Raw genomic sequence first — 18,037 nt, forward strand, 5'->3', positions numbered from 1 at the left:
TAAAATAAAAATTAATATAAATGACTCTAGGTAATGTACAGCAAGTCTCACGTTGGTGACACTTATCACATCCTGTGGGAAGAGGTAGAAGGGTTTTTTCTTGAGGGGGGGGGGGACATAATACGCACTCTTTATAATCATTTCCCACTGAAAAGTACCATCCAAGATGACAATAATATTTTTAGATGATGTGTCGGAAAAGAAAGAAATGCTTCCAGGTGTTTGAGGTAATTGTGTCCCTAACACCGGGACAGTCTACATGCATGCAAAAATCATGAGACTTACTAATGATTACACACAACTTGTACAGCATCAACATTACAACAAAGCTCTAATGAAGGTCCAAAGCCTTTGTTTATATTAAAATGAGGTGTATGTACAACCTCATTTTAATACATTTAATTGTGTGGCACAACAGTTTTTTTTTTTGGGGGGGGGGGCAACCTGTGAGAGCGTAGATATACGATATATATACACGTGTGCGTGTATGTAATGTAATATATATATATATATATATATATATATATATACACACACACACACACACACACATACATACAGGCCAGGCTTTTAGCATGGAGGTAGAACTCAGGGAACACCCAAGAACATGCCTGTATGTCCAAAATGTGCCTTTTTTATTGCTTCTACAATTTAGTCCTATAGATCTAGTTAGTTCTAACCCGTCTGTGGAGTGAAAAACCCGAGTGCCAGCTCACTAAACAAACAAGGGCTTGGATTCCCAGATAGTGCAGTTTTCATGATGATACCCGAATAATGAGCAGGTATTTAGGAGTCGAATCCCTGACCAGTTGACCAGCTAACAGCACCAGTACAACTACTTGATACCAAAAAAAAATGGCCACGTTCGTTTATTTTGAAAGCGTTTAAGTTAACGCCACCCTGCACAAAAACACGTAATATGGCGCATTCAAATACTGAGCTAGCATCCAGCTAACAGGGTAGTTCTCGAAGTAATCCCAAAAAGGGAGCGGTCTACGCGCTAATAGCTAACACCAAAATGTGTGAGAAATATGAAATGAGTGCGTCGTAAGCGAAAAGCTTTCGGTTAGTTATATAGGTTAGGTTAATGGTGCACATCTCTCGGTTTAAAAAACCGGTTATTAGCTAGCAAACTGACCAGGTTTAGTTGGTTAGCGAGACCGTTCTAACCTACACACAAACCGGGTGCACTAACTATCACACGAAGTTCAACTATCAGATGGCTATTAACCTAATAATAATAATAATAATAATAATAATAATAATAATAATAATAATGTTTAATAACACGATTCAGAACAAAAGCAACAATGTCAAAGCTAGCTAGCAAGCCGCCGGTTGCCACAGTTAGCTGATTAATATGTGGCTAAACATCTCGCGCCCACCACATGCTATCAGCAGTACTTAACAAAGCGACACAACTAGCTGAGAGAAAGCAAAGTGACATCGCATCAGAAACATTTCTCTTCATAAAAGTCGGCGGCCATCGATCTTCAAATGAACCAACTTGCTGTGTGCTGCTTTATGTAATATGGCAAACGCTGAATGCTCAGTGGAGCAGCTAGTAAAACTACAATAATCACAAGTACGAGCCCTGAAAAAGTGGATAGTTCAGTGCAGGGGAAAATATGGTTAAATTGAACGCTGCACACAAAGATATGGGTGATTCTAGACGACATTTTCGCGTCTAAATGACAAGAACAAAACAAAAAAGTGTGTAAGGTGGAGCAGATGTGAACGTACGGTGCTAAAAAGCTGAGTGCCAGCTTCAAGCTCCTTCTGTGTGCAGAGCTAACATTACCTTTAACAGCAAGGCCTTCGTTCTGGCGCCATCTTCATGAAGCCTCTGAAATCCAAACAGTGAACTGCAAGCAAAGGACAACACAGAGGCGGTTCTCTTACTCCAATTGATTTTTTAACGACTTCTGCACAGGAACGTGTCACTTTTTAAAAACAACGATCAAAACTAATCCGAACAAAAGATTTCTCTAACCTGTCAACGCCGGCCAAGCATTCCCTCTCTTCAGCTGTGAGCTTTGGAAAGTCCTCTTCGCTTTCACTCGGTTTCCGCGCCGCCATTTTCTTTTCCTCATCATCATCGCCGAGACTCCGAGCAGCGGCGGCGGTGCAGGCTGCAGGGGCCACTGACACTCCCCACGATTTCATGGAAGAGTCAAAAAGAAGCAGCAGAGCCACGCCACCGGATTAATGTACCAGCTCGCCGTCCCCTCGCGGCACCTCTGTGCGGATCCCTAACGCAAAATGAGCAGATGCAAAAATCCGTCCAGGAAAAGACTCTCCTCAAAACAGCCCTCTTTTCACATTGTCTTCAACACAGATCCCTGTCGCGTTTCACGACACTAAATGAGGCACGTCGCACCACAGTGCTGACTTTTGTTTTTTCCGTTAAGTGTCAATGTAACGATATCACAAACTTCCCCTTCAGCCGCCAGTTCCAACTTGTTATAATTGTGTCACTCAAGCGAACCCACGCCGCCGCCTTGGCCACGCCTTCTCTTGTCGTTTAAGCCAATAGGCGCGCGCGTCTACAAACACGTGACCGGCCTTGTCTCGGGATCCCTCTTTTTCATAAACTTTCAAAGGGGGAGGATAAATAACAAACGACTCAACTTTACGCTATCTGTTCGTCGACTTCCATTGGTGGACAGCGCGCTATTGTGATTGCGTCAAAGACTCATGAAATATTTCATTGGTTGAAACAGCTGTCCATTTACCCTGACAAAGGTATGCAAAGAGAGAGACAGGCGTAATGGCCACTGTTGCCAGTTCCGCTTTTAATAAGCGATTTGAGGTTTTTTTTTCACCCTAAAGTCGTGCGTTTTCGGTACTTTAGGTTTTTGAAATAAACGCAAAAATACAACTTTTACAGCTTTTATACCTGTTCTTTATGCTACAAAAGCTGGCTTTCCCAGTTTATGTACATCATTCTACTGTGAGAATCTTTGGCTTTCCCATTTTCCAGTTCACAATATATCACAATTTATATTTATACGTTTTACACACACACACATACACACACATACATATATATATATATATATATATATATAAGAAACCACTGCAAAATAATCAGATCAGTTTCTTATGTTTTTTTTCTTACAGGTACATATATTGGTGAGATGAACAGTTTTGTTTCATTTTTTTGTGAACTGCTGACAATATTTCTATTAAGTTCATAATATAACTGTTGTTATTTAGAGTGTATATTTAAAGGAAATGACAACACATCAAAATAACCCAAGATCATGCAGTATTTGTAGAGCTTTAATAACTCAAATAAAACAAAATGCAAATAATTTGTAAGCAAATTGTGTTAATGCTTTGGCTAAATAACATTCTAAATAACATCCCAAATCTGGAGATTGGGCAGTGGTCTCTTTTTTCCAGAGCTATATATATATATATATCTTATTACATACACAAATATACAAATCTTCACATAACACGTGATTTTTTTTGCACAACTTCTATGACTGTCTAACTTTTCTCTAAATCTGTCAAAGTAAATAAATAATTAATGCAATATTTGTATGAAAACTATGCATACTAGTCATGAGGGATAAGCATGATGAGATATCTTACTCAAAAAAAAAAAAAATAATCAAATGTAAAACCTTTCCATAACAACAGTTACAGATACATACTATAGCCATACTATCACATATGCAAATTATGTTAAGCTCTTGGATCATAAATTGATTGCTATACAGGGATTCGATATAAAACATATTATATTATTAGGTCTGCCACACTCACAGATCTTTCAGAGCTCTTATTAATAATCACCCAACCAGTAAGTGGGTTACAAAGCTGTCTACAGCTAATGTAGCATAAAGTAGATATTGTATTACATACACATAAATGTACATGTGGAAATTAAAGCGCGTAAAATTGTCATGGTGGCACAGTGCTGCGGAAGGCACTGTTCATCTCACGACCACACAGCTCCATGGTTTGAATAATAATAAAAACAAATAAGCTGCCCTGACATTCTGGCAAGTGCCCTATTAAGTGAAAGTGTTTCATAATGCCAGACTCTCTTCTGTTTGAACTATAACTGCACTGAAATATCAAGCACAATGTAAGAGCTGTTCCAAACTGTTTTCAGGCTGTCTGAGGTGCATTTGACAGCATTATGTACACACCATAAAAAGCTTTTAAAAGCATAAAAGCTGATGGCATTTATATGAACCAAGAGCTTGGTAATGGCAAACCTAAGCTTACACCCATGTGTAAAATGGCAGGTTATACCACAGTTGCCAAGTTCTTTTCTTAGTACAATTCAATTTCATATGATGCAAATATATATATGTTTTTGCTTATTTCATTAACCCCATAACTTGATCTTGTAATATAGAACAGATCTATTTCTAATGGACAGACCTGTGCTCATATATTTATACATTTCTACTTATCCAAATAAATGCCTCTGTTAAGATTTGGTATATACAGTTGGAGATAAATGTACGTAAGAGGAGATTATTGAGCTGTAAATCGTCTGCATTAACATTTTTTGTTTTTGTTTTTAATGTTATGATTTATCACCAGTTTTTATTAACACTGTGCTAAAGCTTAGCACTGGGCATTATGGGAAGGAATCACTTCCGCGATTTGGTGGCGCACTGCGCATGCGCCTTTGGAAGACGTAACGATTGTCAACAGTGGTGTTAGCTGTGTAAAATGGCGGATCGTGGAGAAGGTAAATCACTCATGGTATCATTAAACATTGAAACGAATCATGTCTTATTTAATCCGTTTGGCCGGGTTTAACCGGTGTCGTTATTTATAGTCATTATAACTGGCGAGTCAGATCAAGGATCAGCTTCATTCCCTTAACATTAGCTGTTTTGTTGTATTTTCTGTTATTATGTAGAATGGATACCTCCGAGTGTAAAATCAATAGCATTGTATTTTTATTTGTTGTATGCAATCTGATTATCTTTGCTATGTCTGCTGATCATAAGATAGATACAGTGTAGATGAGGTACACATCAGAATTTTGGTCTTTAATGTAATTGCAAGAGTTTCATATATTGTATGCTATTCAAGAAAACCAGACAATATGATGAGGATACTTGGCAGTGTAACAGTGGTGATAGTGAAAGTTTGGCTTGCAAGATGCTCCAGGTTTGGCGTTTAGTTTTGTTTTCATGATGTTGTCACGCCTTATGTGGAATAGAGTAGACGTATTATGATTGAAAGACAGGGCTTCCACCAAAACATTAAGGAAAGGATTTAAAATCTTTGCCGGTTAGTGTCACCTGTACGCTTTCCAAAGACGAGGCCTTCACCAAGGCTCTACTGATTCCTTGATGCTTAAAACTAAACTGCTTATTCATAGGTGGATGTCTGAAATGTTATTTAATCCCATACACAGAGGCAGAGAGTGAGGATGAGCTGTATGAGGTGGTGGACATCACTGAATATGCACGACGACATCAGTGGTGGAGTCGAGTTTTTGGGAGCAACACAGGACCCATTGCTGAAAAGTATTCGGTAGCCACACAGATCATGATGGGTGGCGTGACAGGATGGTAAAGATCGGTGTCTACGTGTCTTCAAATGCATCCTCATATAATTTCTCTCGCGATTCCCTGTAGATTTTCATCAAATAGAAAAACATAAGTATGCCTGCTGGTCAAGTGATTCATTATATGAAAACATACAAAGCCACTTGACTACTGTGCCGTATTTTTAGGAGATCACAATAACCAAACCCAAATGATAGGGTTTTTTGTTTCCTAGGTGTGCTGGTTATCTATTCCAGAAAGTTGGAAAAATTGCAGCAACTGCAGTTGGTGGAGGATTTCTTTTGTTACAAGTAAGCTTGATGTGTGTGTGTATGTGTATATATATATATAAAGCTGCACTCATGTTTGACACATAAATGATGTTACATGGCATGTCTTGACCGAATAATGCATAAAATGAACACTAATATCTACAGTTGTGAAATCCTGGGGGGACTGAAATACCCTCTCCTTCATGAGAACATTTGAACTTTATATTGCTATGCTGTAATAACAGTCCGTAAAAAAAGTTGATTTTCATTTTCAGATTGCCAATCACAGCGGGTATGTGCAGGTAGACTGGAAGAAAGTAAAGAAGGACGTTAATAAAGCAAAAAAGCATTTGAAGAAGAAGGCCAACAAAGCAGCACCAGAGCTGAATTCATTTATTGAGGAGGTAGATACACAGCTGAGAAGATCTCTAAGATATTTAATTGCTCCAGAGACCTAGTATTGCTTCTGTAGTGTTGCTAGAGAAAGAAATATTATGTGAGAATAAAAAATTCTGAAAATATAATGAAATGTAACAGATTCTGGTAATATTTTTACTTTTATATGTATGAAATCAACACGAAAGACGACAGACCTTTTTGAAAAACTTTTAAGAGTTTTTCAATAATGAATGAAAATGTGACTACAAATGTTCATGTGTATAATAATTTTATATACATGAAGGAGAGCCCCAAAACCCAAAGTACAATTACATTTATAATGTCACATTTTGCTGGTAGAACATAAACATTGAAATTGATGTGTGTTTTTTTTATAATATCAGCTACAGGAAAGCATATCTAGAAGTTTATAAAAGTCTATAAAGTTTATCTAAAATATTGTTCTTGTTGTTTTGTAGTCCACAGAATTTATGAAGAGGAATATAGTCATTTCAAGTGGATTTCTTGGAGGATTTCTGCTGGGTCTGGCATCTTGAGTCACAACTGGACCTGCTGTACAAATGGACACTCCTTATCCAGACATATTCTATGCTGTATTTTTATTGTATTGCTATGTTCCAATGTGCAGTATTGCTTGGTTTGAGGCAGAAGTAGGACAGTATAGCTGGGCTTCTCAGCTATCTGCATGTCTAGGAAAGAAAAAGATGCACATAAGAGATATCTTGTAACAGGACTGCTGTGATATAAGCCATTTTGTCTGGTATTGTTGATAAGGTAGAAAAATAAACACTGATACAGGGCTGTTCATGTTATGGAGTAGGCCTGAGTTAAACTGTGCTGAAATAAAGAATTGCTTGCATATGTACTGTTTTTAGAACTGAGCAGTGATATCTTTTTGTTTGTTTCTGATATATTTTATTTATACCCACTATGTGCCAATTCTGTCAGTGTTTAAATTGTATGTGTGGTAACATAAAAGTTGTACTAATGCTAAAGAATTATTTGTGCTTTGTATGTAAATAGCATAACTTCATCGATTGAGTGTTGTTTCCATACGACACCATACTGTTCATCTGGATCTTATGGGCATAAAATAATAATAATAATACTAGTGCAAGTCAAATGCAATTTAAATGTCATACAGTCCTCTTCCCTTACAATTAACATTTTTTAGGCCACCCTCATGAAAGCTTGAAAAATTTCTTATTCATCAATACATTGCATTTTTAGTGCATACTAAAAATTTGGCATAACATTATTTTTGAAATTAAAAAGGCATTTGTTTTTAATAAAACAAGCATGTAGTCATTCAGCAACATTATGCAATATTTGCGTATATACCTGCCAATGCATTTTTAAATTAATGTAATAAACTTCTAGTTTGTACAGATTCATAATGGTTTAAAATGTCCTTTGTGGAGAACATGGACATGGAAATGTTCTATGGCCAGAGTATGGAGAGAATGCCATTGATTATTTATTCCTGTACATAACAGGGAGGCAGTGCTAGATCATATTTTAGAGGGGAGAAATATTAAAGGAAGTGAGAAAGAGTCTGTTTTTAAATAAACGTTACAGGACGCAGGGCACATGGATATAAAAAGCCTACACACTCCTGTTAAAATTGCATGTGTTTAAGATGTATAAAATATAACCAACATAAATGATGTCAAATCTTTCTCTGCATGTAATATAATTTCCACAGGTTTTTGATAGGATTTAGACTTGGACTCAGACTGGGCCGTTCCAAACCTCCAGCCTTTTCTTGATGTGCATTTGTGATTTGGATCATTATTGTGCTGAACATTTTTCTTCACCTTCAGCTAACAGAGGACTGCAGGTTCTGTACCAATTTAGATTGGTATTTGGAGCTACCCATTTTTCTTGATCAGAGCCCTAGTGCCAGCTGAAGAGAAGCAGCCTTATTGCATGATGTTGCCACCACCATGCTTCACCATTGGTACGATGCTGTTCGGCAGACAGATCTTTTAGAATTATGCCCAAAATGTCATACCTTGGTCTTATCAGTCCATAACAAAATTTGTCACATGGTTTGGGCAATGATAATGGGTTTGTGTCAAACCAGTTTATATGAGAGATGGTGGTTACATGCAGGGAGTGGAAATATTACTGGTAATAATTTCTCAACTTGCTGGCCATCACAGTGTTCCATGGTACATCTAATGATTTGGAAATGATTTTATATTCTTCTCCTGATCAATACCTTTCGACAATGAGATTAGGATCAGCCTAAGATGTCATGACTATCTTATAGAAACAGCCGATCTTTATTTGTGGTTAATCACAATCGGTTCATTGATGACACGTGGCTGATAATTACCTTTAAACATGAGTTATAAAAGGGTGCACACAAATGTTAGCTGATAGTTTGATTTTTTCTCCCCTTCCCCTCAAAATAATTTAAAAAAAAAAAGTTTCTATGTGTTGGATGCTTTATCACATTAAAGGTAGAAATACATGAATTATCTTGATTTTATTTTTATGTCACAGGAGTGCTTTGAGGAATTCTCAGACAAATGAAGAAATTAGAAATAAAACAACAAACAAAAAATAATACACCTCTCATATTGCAATGAGGAAATAAACATATACCGACTGAATAAAAGTGTGCAATGGACGCCATGTTTGTAGCTCGTCGACAACACACACACACACACACACACTCACTGAGCTGATGAAGGACCGTAAGCACGTGACCTGTGCTGTGTCTCTGTGCTCGTGGCAACTGCCGTCGCAAACGTAGCGTTGCTATAGCGACGTGAGCAGTAGCCCCGCAAGTGGTTAGTAGTTTCTGCGGACTTTTATAATCCCATTAAAAATGGCTTTGCCGATGTTACCTGGATATTCACTCAAGAAAAATGTAAGTTCAGTCATAACATTTATGTTTACAGTTTAAGTTAAAACTCATTACAAATAAACTGCTTGCCAAATCAAGATTTAGGTTTAAGTCTCCTATAATGTTAGCCAGCTGATCTGTGTTGCTTTAAATAACTCGTACTGGTTGCATTTTATAAACTGAATGTTATATGATTTTCCTAAAATCTTAAAGTAAACAACATTAAACCAAGTCGATAATTGGCGTGACAACCCTTTGCTTTAAAAAAAAATGCATCACTTTTGTAACGTTTAACATTTCATTTAATCATAATCATAATCATTATGTTTTAAAATATTGGTTTTAAAAATGATAAATATTGCTTTTTTACTGTCCCAATCATGCAGAAGGCCTAAAATAAACATCAATTTGTATGAAATAATGTAAGATGTCTAATGGGATTATTTGCACAGTACTGTAGAGCATAATGTCACACACTCTATGGCTGAAAGTGTGTGCACCTGAGCATCACACCCATCTCATTCCACAAAGCTGGATGCACACAACTGTACAGGATGTCTTTGTTTGCCGTATCTTTACAGTTTCCAGTAGACCTACGCCTGTTTCAGCATGGCAAAGTAGCTCTTACTGTTACATTTGCAAAGTAGAGGTGTTTTATCCCAAGGGGTTGTTTTATCTCACTTTAACCTATTACTAATGGTATTGAATTAAAAACCCTGCTTAAAAGTATTCACTCAGTAACCCGACTTCTTCTTTAGCTGGGAAAGGAAAAGTTTCACAAGTCTCAGCATTTTGATTACTCCAATGGTGTGCCGATGATGGTGGGAGCAGAGAAACCTGGCATTGGAGGAGAACTGCTCTTGGGTCAACGTGCACAACCTAAGTACTCCGTGTTTCCCAGAGGAGAGGGCAGTGAGGTCCCTTCCTGGGTAGCATTTGACAAGCAGGTTTGAAAAGAAAAAATCACCAATATACCAATTGATCAATATCCTAGAAAAAGTGTAGTGAAATGTGCTGCTACTATTCAGCCATCCTTCTGTTGCTTTAGGTTCTTTGTTTCAATGCATATTTCCAAGAAGCTATTCCTGAGAGCAGAGAGGAAACTTACAGGATTCGAAAATGTAAGATTTATTTCTACTTGGAAGACGACACCGTACAGGTTGTGGAGCCAGAGCTAAAAAATAGTGGCATTCCACAAGGTAACTCCTTCAAATGACAAATCATTGACAAACCTGAGTAATCCACATGTGGTTAAACAGTTCTGTCTCTCCACACAGGAACACTTATCCACCGCCATCGCATTCCTCTCCCAGCTCCTGATGATGACAAGTTTTACAATTTACACCACTTCAATATCAACCAGGAGATGGTTTTCTATTCCAGGACCTTTATGCTAACAGACTGTGACCCTTTCACACACAACTTCCTGAGGAAAATGGGTGTGCGTCTCAATGCCCCTTGTGCAACACCAACAGACCCCTATACAAAACTCCGTCAGGAGGTAAACATGTGGCCTTGTCTCGAAACGGTTTTGTTTCTTGAAATGGAATATCGGCAGTGTGTTCTATGACTGTGTTCTTTACTTTCACAGCTGGAGGACAGCATGCAACCGTTGCGCCCATATGAGAGGCAGGATACCTTAAAGCAGTTCCTCGACCATGACTGCAATGTTCTGCGTTTTTATTGCTACTGGGATGATACCCAGAGTGTCTTTGGAGACCTAAGAGAACTGATCCTGCACTACTTTTTGGCAGATGACACCGTAGAAATAGTAGAAGTCAGATATGCAAACTCTGGCCGAGATACAGCTCCTAAATTTTTACACAGGAGCAAGCTTCCAAAGGTGTGTATTAAGATCTCATATGAAATGATTTACTTGTGAAAAACTGTCCTTGTATTTTTGTATATAAAATACAAATATATATATGCTCAGGGTTTTTTGTTTTGTTTTGTTTTCGAAATCTTAACAATTATACTGAGATAAGCATTTTTACAGAAGGGGTAGCAGAAAAAGACAATTTTAATATCACTTGTTCTGTTATAATCCAGCACAGACATGGGGCTGCTTGTTGCCTGTAGTCTATAGCTCTTGCCCTATAGTGATTGAACCACTGGAGCACAGTGACTTATTTGCTGACACTTTCATCTAAATTCCATCATTACTGTAAAGAGAGCAATCGCTATTGGCATACAAGCCCCCGTGATTTCCATTATAAGACCACAAACATACAAGTTACTGTGCTGTAACTTCCATCATTGCTGGAGCAAAAGGGGATGATACAGCACTCCAACCACTTCCCCTGTCTTTGTCTCGTCTTCTGCTCGGATGAGCTTCTCCATCAGCTATGTCTTTCACTTATCTTGACTGACATTGCTGACACAACATCAAACTCCTCCAAGCATTTTTTTCTCTCTCTTGCCTGGAAATCCATTTTGAAACAACATTAAATGGAACGTTATTACCTCAGTTAGATTTTGTCCTTAACTTATCTTGTCATGCTGTCTGGATGTCTGAAATTCTCCTACTTTCTATTGCTCTAAAAGTCAACGGAAATGTTTTTGTAAATCCCCTGGTGAGAAAATAATAGCCTTTAAGACATTTATCTTAATTAAGATATATTTTAAGTCATATTTTAATATATCAGACATCTTCAGCCAATTTATCAAGACAGATTGCAGTTATTTTCTCTTGCCTTTCCTCAACAGCATGCTCCTACTCCCAAACGCTTGCCTGGAGAAATAACAGACCGTACTGTCCTGAATGTATTTGGGCCAGTGGGACATGGGGGTCGCTACATTCTGGACAGCCGCAAAGTGAGTTATAAAAAAATGGGACTAGTGTGAAAACCATTATAAATACACATAGATTACATCTATCGATAAATGAAAAACGTGGCCTTAGTTATTAATTTTATTTATTAAGTTAATATTAAGTTTATTTATTAGGTGAGTTAGTTGTAAATTTGGAAAAGCCAGGAAATGAAACTGTTCTTGTGTATGTGTATGGTCTCAGACTGGTGCTGTACATGAGGAGTTCTACAAAGACTGTGACCTGACCATAGGAGAGGTCATCAACGTCTGGGGTCGTAAAGTGATGATTTGTGACTGTGACAACTTCACCAAAGAGTACTACCGTTCCAAATATGGCATTGGTAAGTCACAGAACTGTGTAAAACATTCAAGATGTCATCAGTATCAGTCTAAGTGAAAAAAGTAAAAGTAGGAATGTTCCAGGCTCAGCCTGTGTTTGGGAACTGAGTACACCTGGTCAAGAGTGTTTAATGGGAATGTGACCACATGATGTCAGTATTGAGTACAGATGCCAGTGCTGCTCAGTTGTGATGACAAGACATTTTGCTTGCCCCCATTATATCTCACAGCTTAATTATGTTACTGTGTCACTTATTTTATTGATGATGATTTCCATTAACGTGATGACGTATTGTTGAAAAATAAAAACAGATTTCTAACCTACTCATATAAAGACTGCTGATGAGCAATGCAGAGAGACAACCTTGAGAAGAAGTGCACACTGTTTTAGCACAACACGTGTCTGCGTGTGTGTGTGTGTGTGTCTGTGTGTGTGTAGAGAACTTCACCCCTGTCGAGTATAAGGTCCCACCACCAGCTAAAGCAGCCGTCCAGTTCCCTCCTTACACTGGCTTTGGATCGGAGGAGGACTCCCTTTGCTCCTGCCAAGGGCTGCTGCCTAAGCCCCCTCAGAAAGACTTCAGAAAGCTAATGGAAAAAGACAGGTAACCACATGCTTTCTAGAGTAAGTTCCCTCAAAACATCTTGAACACGTCATTCCTTTTAACAAAATGAATATTAAAACTTACCAAAACACCAACAGCTTCCTGAGCATTTGATTGATCTGACTTGGGGTTAAGTTACCTGTCTGTTCTACTTGTGTCATACATTCTGAATGTGTGTAGTAATGGATGGCAGACAAGGCTGGTCTCTTGTTTGTACTACTACACTATTAGGGGTTTAGGCACTGGAGCTGGAATTCATTATATACTGTTATAAACTCTCTCCCTCTCTCTCTCTCTCTCTCTCTCTCTCTCTCTGTCTCTCTCTCTTATATATATATATATATATATATATATATATATATATATATATATATATATATAATGTTGTGTGTTGAAGGTGACATAAGGACATAAGTCAAAAAGTTATATTCTATATGACCTTTATTTGACAGCCACATACTGAGATTTGTGGGCAAGATGCTCTCAGACAATCCTACTGACAAGGACCGCACATTCATCATATCCTTCTACCTAAGTGATGACGCTATAGCAGTGTTTGAACCCACCCAGAGGAACTCAGGTATGTTCCCATGTTCCCCATTTCATTGCCACTCATTGCTCACATTCTTTTTTCAAATGCCTCAACATTTCAAGTGTAAAAAACAAAATAAAACATTATTTTATACATGTAAATGAATGCTTATAATACTTATTTCATACTACATAAAATATGTGTATAAATTATGTCTGAACGCATTACAAGAAAAAATACATTTCTACATGCTGATAATGTCGAATGCAAGAATACACATTATAACCTATAAAGTTTTCTCAACAAACCTCAATTTAGTCAGCAAAACATATTTTTAAATATATAAACTGTGGAGGTACTATAATAATGGAATGGAATAAACTGATTCAAGTCTGTGCATATTATACTAAAGGAATTATGGGAGGTAAATTCTTGGCGAGAAGCCGTGTGAAGAAGCCAGGACAGGAGCTCTTTAAGAGCGAGATGTCCGAGTACTACAAAGCTCAGGACTTGTACGTGGGAGCCAGACTGAGTATAAACAACCAGCCTTTCCAATTAGTGAATGCTGATGAGTATGCTTTTAACTATATGGAACAGCATGCAGAAGAGGTAATGCACATGCACATTACGTTTATTCTTATTCAGTCTTAGTTTACGTTATTGACATAGTACATTGCAGATGGGAAATATACTTTAATTGCTGTTATTCACAAATGTGCTTTGGTTATTACTCTTCCCTAGTTCCCCATGGCAAACATTGGAACAATTTTGAGCAAGTTAAAGTCAATTCCTGAAGAAAAGCAAAAGGAAATTAAACAGTTCCTGGCATTAAGTGACTCAGGCAACACTGGCTTCATTCCTTATGAGTCTTTCAGGTAAGGAGCCAATAAAGAATATGTACTGAATAAGAACATTAAGCAGCTAAACAAGTATGCAGGGCATGCCTATTTCCAAAACAGCAGAAAGAGCTCTCACACCCTCTGGTCCAATCCTGCTTGCTTCACAGACTGCATGTGTCTATGTTTTCACTAATCCACACAAGTGAAAACAAAGCATATTCTCCATGGATTTCTTGTCAGACACTGCTCCATGTGATTGAGCAGCTGAATGCCTACATTCATGTAGGCATGCCTGTGTGTCCCTACAGGTCTCTGTTGGCAGATATGGACAGTCAGCTGTCAGAGCATGAGATCATGATGTTAGGCCGTACCTACTCGGTGAGAGAGCAGCCTGAGCTGGACGTGGGTCTCTTGCTGGCCATCGCTCAGGATCACCTGAGGAAGAAACAGTTTGAGAGTTTCTCAGACATGCTGCGAGCTTTCACACACAAGGACAGAGACAGGTACAACAGGAGCTAGGTTACACATCTCTGCATTTTACATTAACACCCAGGAGGGGGAGCATGGCCTTTGGTCAAGCTGCAGTTTGTTATGTAATTAACTCGGTTCTAATGTGTGCTTGACCACAGACTATTATATTTCACCCCGCATCATGAGTAAATGATCAATATAATCACAAGAGCATATGAATGTTGCAGGGTGTTGCGTGAATGCATATTTTCATACAGAAACAAGCATGTCTGTGCATTTCTTGAAAGACATGGTCACCCAGGCACTGAGGTTGAACACAAACACTAAGCCTGAGGTAGAGCAGCGTCAGTCTGCAGACCCCGCGGCTCCACATTCAGGAGTTGTGATTAGTTCCAGCGCTACAAGTGAAGCATTGGAACCAGATGATCTCCCTAGACTTGTGCTGTGTAGCAAATAGATGACTTGGAACACAGATGGATTAATGTGTTTGTGTCTTTTTGGAAAATGCAGTTATTTAACATTTTTCTAATGATTAAAGAAGTTACAATTGTCTATATCTGGATATTTCTCATCCACTTTTTACAGGAAAAGTGTAATCTCATAACCCACATAGGTATCTTTGCCAATCTTTTTTTGCGCAATTGCTGTATTTGTTATGTTGTAGAAGTGGCCATGTTTCCACCAAAGAGGCTAGGATCATCTGCAAATCCTTCCACTTGCCACTGGATGATGACCTTTTGAGAGCCCTTCTGCAAAAGTAAGTAGTTATATTTAACTTGTTATTTAAATGTTTAAATCACAGCTTTATTCTGCAAGATGTCACATTTGTCCTTATGTTGATATTCAGATTTGAGAAAGAGTCTGGGGAGATAGACTATCATGCTTTCCTGTCAGGGATCAACTGGAGAGAGAATGCCTCCATACCGCTTCCACCAGATGCTGCCTTGAAAGTGAGTTAACTAGTTAATACAGCTGAAGGAACTCGAGAAGGTGAAGTTTCAATGACTTGTTAGACATGGAAAAAGTTCTGAGTTAACACACCTTGTTTCCTTGAAGCTTTGTCTGCCATCATTAGCAGACACAGCCACACACACTCAGAGCTGAAAAAAAAGAGAGTGTGTTTGGAAATGAGGGCCAGGTGGCAAAGTTCCAGTCTCTGGCTCTCAACCTACCACAGAGCCACCTCCAAGCCTCACCTCATTCAAATCAGCCTTGAGAAAAACCCAGTCAAGTCTTTTTATTGCAGCCCTTTAATTTAGCGCGCTATGCCGCATAACATTCTAAGCAGAACCATCTGCCTCAGTGTTCACAAAATAAGTGGAGAAATAGGGGGGATTTTAGATGGTTTCACCAGTAGATGGGGCTTTTGATTATTTTTTTTGATTATTATTTTTAGTTGGAATCAGAAAAAAAGACAGGCCTAGTACTTTAGAGCAGTGGTTCTCAAAGTTATTTGTGAAATATAGCCAAACCGGGCCTTTTTTTATTTTGTCACAATGATGAAAATCACAACCTATTATTTTTAGTGTACTCAGAAACGTGTAGCCAATAAATAAATCAACTCAGACGAGAACATGGTGTTCTGTCAGCTGAAATATCACAAATAAATAAAATACAGATTTAATCAATAGCCAGAATATTAGTGTACAAATGTGAATAATAAGCTATTTGTACAGTTGCTTATGATATAATCTGAGAGATGTTAAAGAGGCCACTGGCTGAAAAAAACTTTAACTTGCTATAGCATTATGGTAGACACAGTCAGGTGAGATGATTTTCTTTGCTTTGCCTTGCTTTACTTTACTTTACTTTGCATGTTGATGCTTTGCATACCTTGCTGTCAGCCTTCTGACTATCACTGTCACTTTCCAGCCATTTTCTCTTACGCTGCCACAGCCTACCCTAGAAGGCCAGACACTAGTGGAATACTCAGCCTTTATCAAGGAGCTTTCCGGATACTCAGAACAGGAGTGATGTCATCTTCGGCATTTTCTCGTCATTGCTGCAGTGCATTAATAAATGAAAACTCAGTGCCTTTTGTGAAACTTCAGTTTATTTAACTGCTATTCTGTATGGTGGCCAGGCTTAGCTTGCCAGTTCTGCAATCTGCAATTTCGTCTTAGTGTTAGTGAATCTTAGATGTAGAGTTTTACTGCTAATGCTTTTTCCATAATTTAAATCCTCCAGGATTTTGAGATTGCATTGAACACGAATTAAGCTATCAGAGAAAGTAACTACATTTACATTCACATTTCTGGCAGTTGGCAGATCTTATCCAGAGTGACGTACAAGAGTACTTTGAAGTTTCTATTAATGAATACATTATCACTGGTTCAATAGGTCACAGACTTAGGATACCATCAGCATAAAAACTGTGTTGTTGTTGTTGTTGTTGTTTTTTAAAATCTACACACAACAATGCATAAAAAACAAACAGGGAAAACAAGAGCTACTTTAAGTATTTTAGAAAGAGGTAGGTCTTCATTTGTCATTTGAAGACAGTCGGTGACTCGGCTGTACGGACATCTAGGGGAAGTTTATTCCACCACCTTAGTGCCAGAACAGAACAGAGTATTGACGTATACCTACCTCTTACCCTGAGAGACAGTGGGACCAGTCGAGCAGATCTGAGGGAGCGAGGTGCAGTTCGAGGAGTATTAAGAGCTTTGAGGTAAGATGGTGCTGGTCCATTCTTGGCTTTGTAGGCAAGTGTCAGTGTTTCGAATCTGATGCATCTAGTGGAGGGAACGCAGCAGTGGGGTGGTGTGGGAGAACTTAGGCAGGTTGAAAATAAGTCACGCAGCGGATGAATTGCATTCAAAGGTAGACCAGGCACCTGAGCAGCCTGTGTGGACAGAAATGGCCGAATCTTTAATAACTACATATGTCTTTTCTGGTAGGAATCCTGTGCTTGCAATTTCACAAATTCAATTAGCAAATTTTCAAAATCAAGCAATTTTGGCCTCAATAATCACAAAAAAATACCTGTAAAATCCTGGAGGGATTGATTATCAAGAATGCCAACACTCATTATGACCAATAATGACCAATTAAAAGATGAATTATTGAAAATATCAAAAGGTTATGTCAACATTAGCCTCTGTATATTTACACTATCTGCTATTATTTGCAGTTTGATATAGACTGGACTGGAGAAGCAGTCGGTCCTGCAGTAAAAACCATCAACTACTCTCTGTTACTGGATGATGTCTTTTGCAATGATCACACCAATATAATCAACTGAGAGGCATGGAGATATCCTCTCTCCCACAGACACCAACATGAACAATGAGAACATGGTGGAAGAAAGGTTCAAATAAAGATATACCCTTATCCCATCAACTTTGTGCAGTTTGTTTGTAAGTGTGATATCAATTTCTA

The 18,037-nt window shown here is 38.2% G+C and overlaps 3 protein-coding genes across 4 annotated transcripts in view; 2 read left to right on the forward strand and 1 right to left on the reverse strand.

Moving 5' to 3' along the window:
- The window catches only part of kdm6a (lysine (K)-specific demethylase 6A), a 37,239-nt gene extending 34,741 nt beyond the window's left edge, over window positions 1-2,498 (reverse strand). For both annotated transcript variants that reach the window (XM_058391056.1, XM_058391055.1), the window contains exons 1-2: window positions 1,994-2,498; window positions 1,802-1,865 (exon numbers count right to left, since the gene is read on the reverse strand). In XM_058391056.1, the coding sequence (XP_058247039.1) occupies window positions 1,802-1,865; window positions 1,994-2,166 (237 nt within the window). In that variant the 5' untranslated portion in view covers window positions 2,167-2,498. The remainder of the gene's footprint in view (window positions 1-1,801; window positions 1,866-1,993) is intronic.
- A 2,070-nt stretch (window positions 2,499-4,568) lies between these two features.
- On the forward strand, window positions 4,569-7,200 carry fundc1 (FUN14 domain containing 1). The gene is made up of 5 exons (XM_058391061.1): window positions 4,569-4,720; window positions 5,399-5,555; window positions 5,767-5,842; window positions 6,079-6,207; window positions 6,661-7,200. Exons 1-5 carry the CDS (start codon window positions 4,702-4,704, stop codon window positions 6,736-6,738), a joined length of 459 nt encoding a protein of 152 aa, XP_058247044.1. The 5' UTR covers window positions 4,569-4,701; the 3' UTR covers window positions 6,739-7,200.
- A 1,705-nt stretch (window positions 7,201-8,905) lies between these two features.
- On the forward strand, window positions 8,906-18,014 carry efhc2 (EF-hand domain (C-terminal) containing 2). The gene is made up of 15 exons (XM_058391059.1): window positions 8,906-9,083; window positions 9,818-10,006; window positions 10,108-10,258; window positions 10,337-10,560; window positions 10,651-10,902; window positions 11,766-11,873; window positions 12,073-12,211; window positions 12,649-12,814; window positions 13,267-13,394; window positions 13,759-13,955; window positions 14,088-14,221; window positions 14,494-14,688; window positions 15,321-15,413; window positions 15,504-15,606; window positions 17,790-18,014. The coding sequence occupies exons 1-15, from the start codon at window positions 9,042-9,044 to the stop codon at window positions 17,898-17,900; spliced, it is 2,232 nt and encodes a 743-aa protein (XP_058247042.1). The 5' UTR covers window positions 8,906-9,041; the 3' UTR covers window positions 17,901-18,014.
- Window positions 18,015-18,037: the final 23 nt, after the last annotated feature.

This window comes from Hemibagrus wyckioides, linkage group LG06, assembly GCF_019097595.1.
Source record: "Hemibagrus wyckioides isolate EC202008001 linkage group LG06, SWU_Hwy_1.0, whole genome shotgun sequence".
In the NCBI taxonomy this organism is placed as follows: domain Eukaryota; kingdom Metazoa; phylum Chordata; class Actinopteri; order Siluriformes; family Bagridae; genus Hemibagrus; species Hemibagrus wyckioides.

Bases quoted from the DNA above. Each gene is read 5' to 3' on its own strand.
- fundc1 (XM_058391061.1), top strand. The intron at 5,843-6,078 runs GTAAGCTTGATG...TTTCATTTTCAG, and splicing joins GAGGATTTCTTTTGTTACAA to ATTGCCAATCACAGCGGGTA. The intron at 6,208-6,660 runs GTAGATACACAG...GTTGTTTTGTAG, and splicing joins TGAATTCATTTATTGAGGAG to TCCACAGAATTTATGAAGAG.
- efhc2 (XM_058391059.1), top strand. From the start codon at position 9,042: ATGGCTTTGCCGATGTTACCTGGATATTCACTCAAGAAAAAT. The intron at 14,222-14,493 runs GTAAGGAGCCAA...GTGTCCCTACAG, and splicing joins ATTCCTTATGAGTCTTTCAG to GTCTCTGTTGGCAGATATGG. The intron at 14,689-15,320 runs GTACAACAGGAG...GTTATGTTGTAG, and splicing joins ACACACAAGGACAGAGACAG to AAGTGGCCATGTTTCCACCA.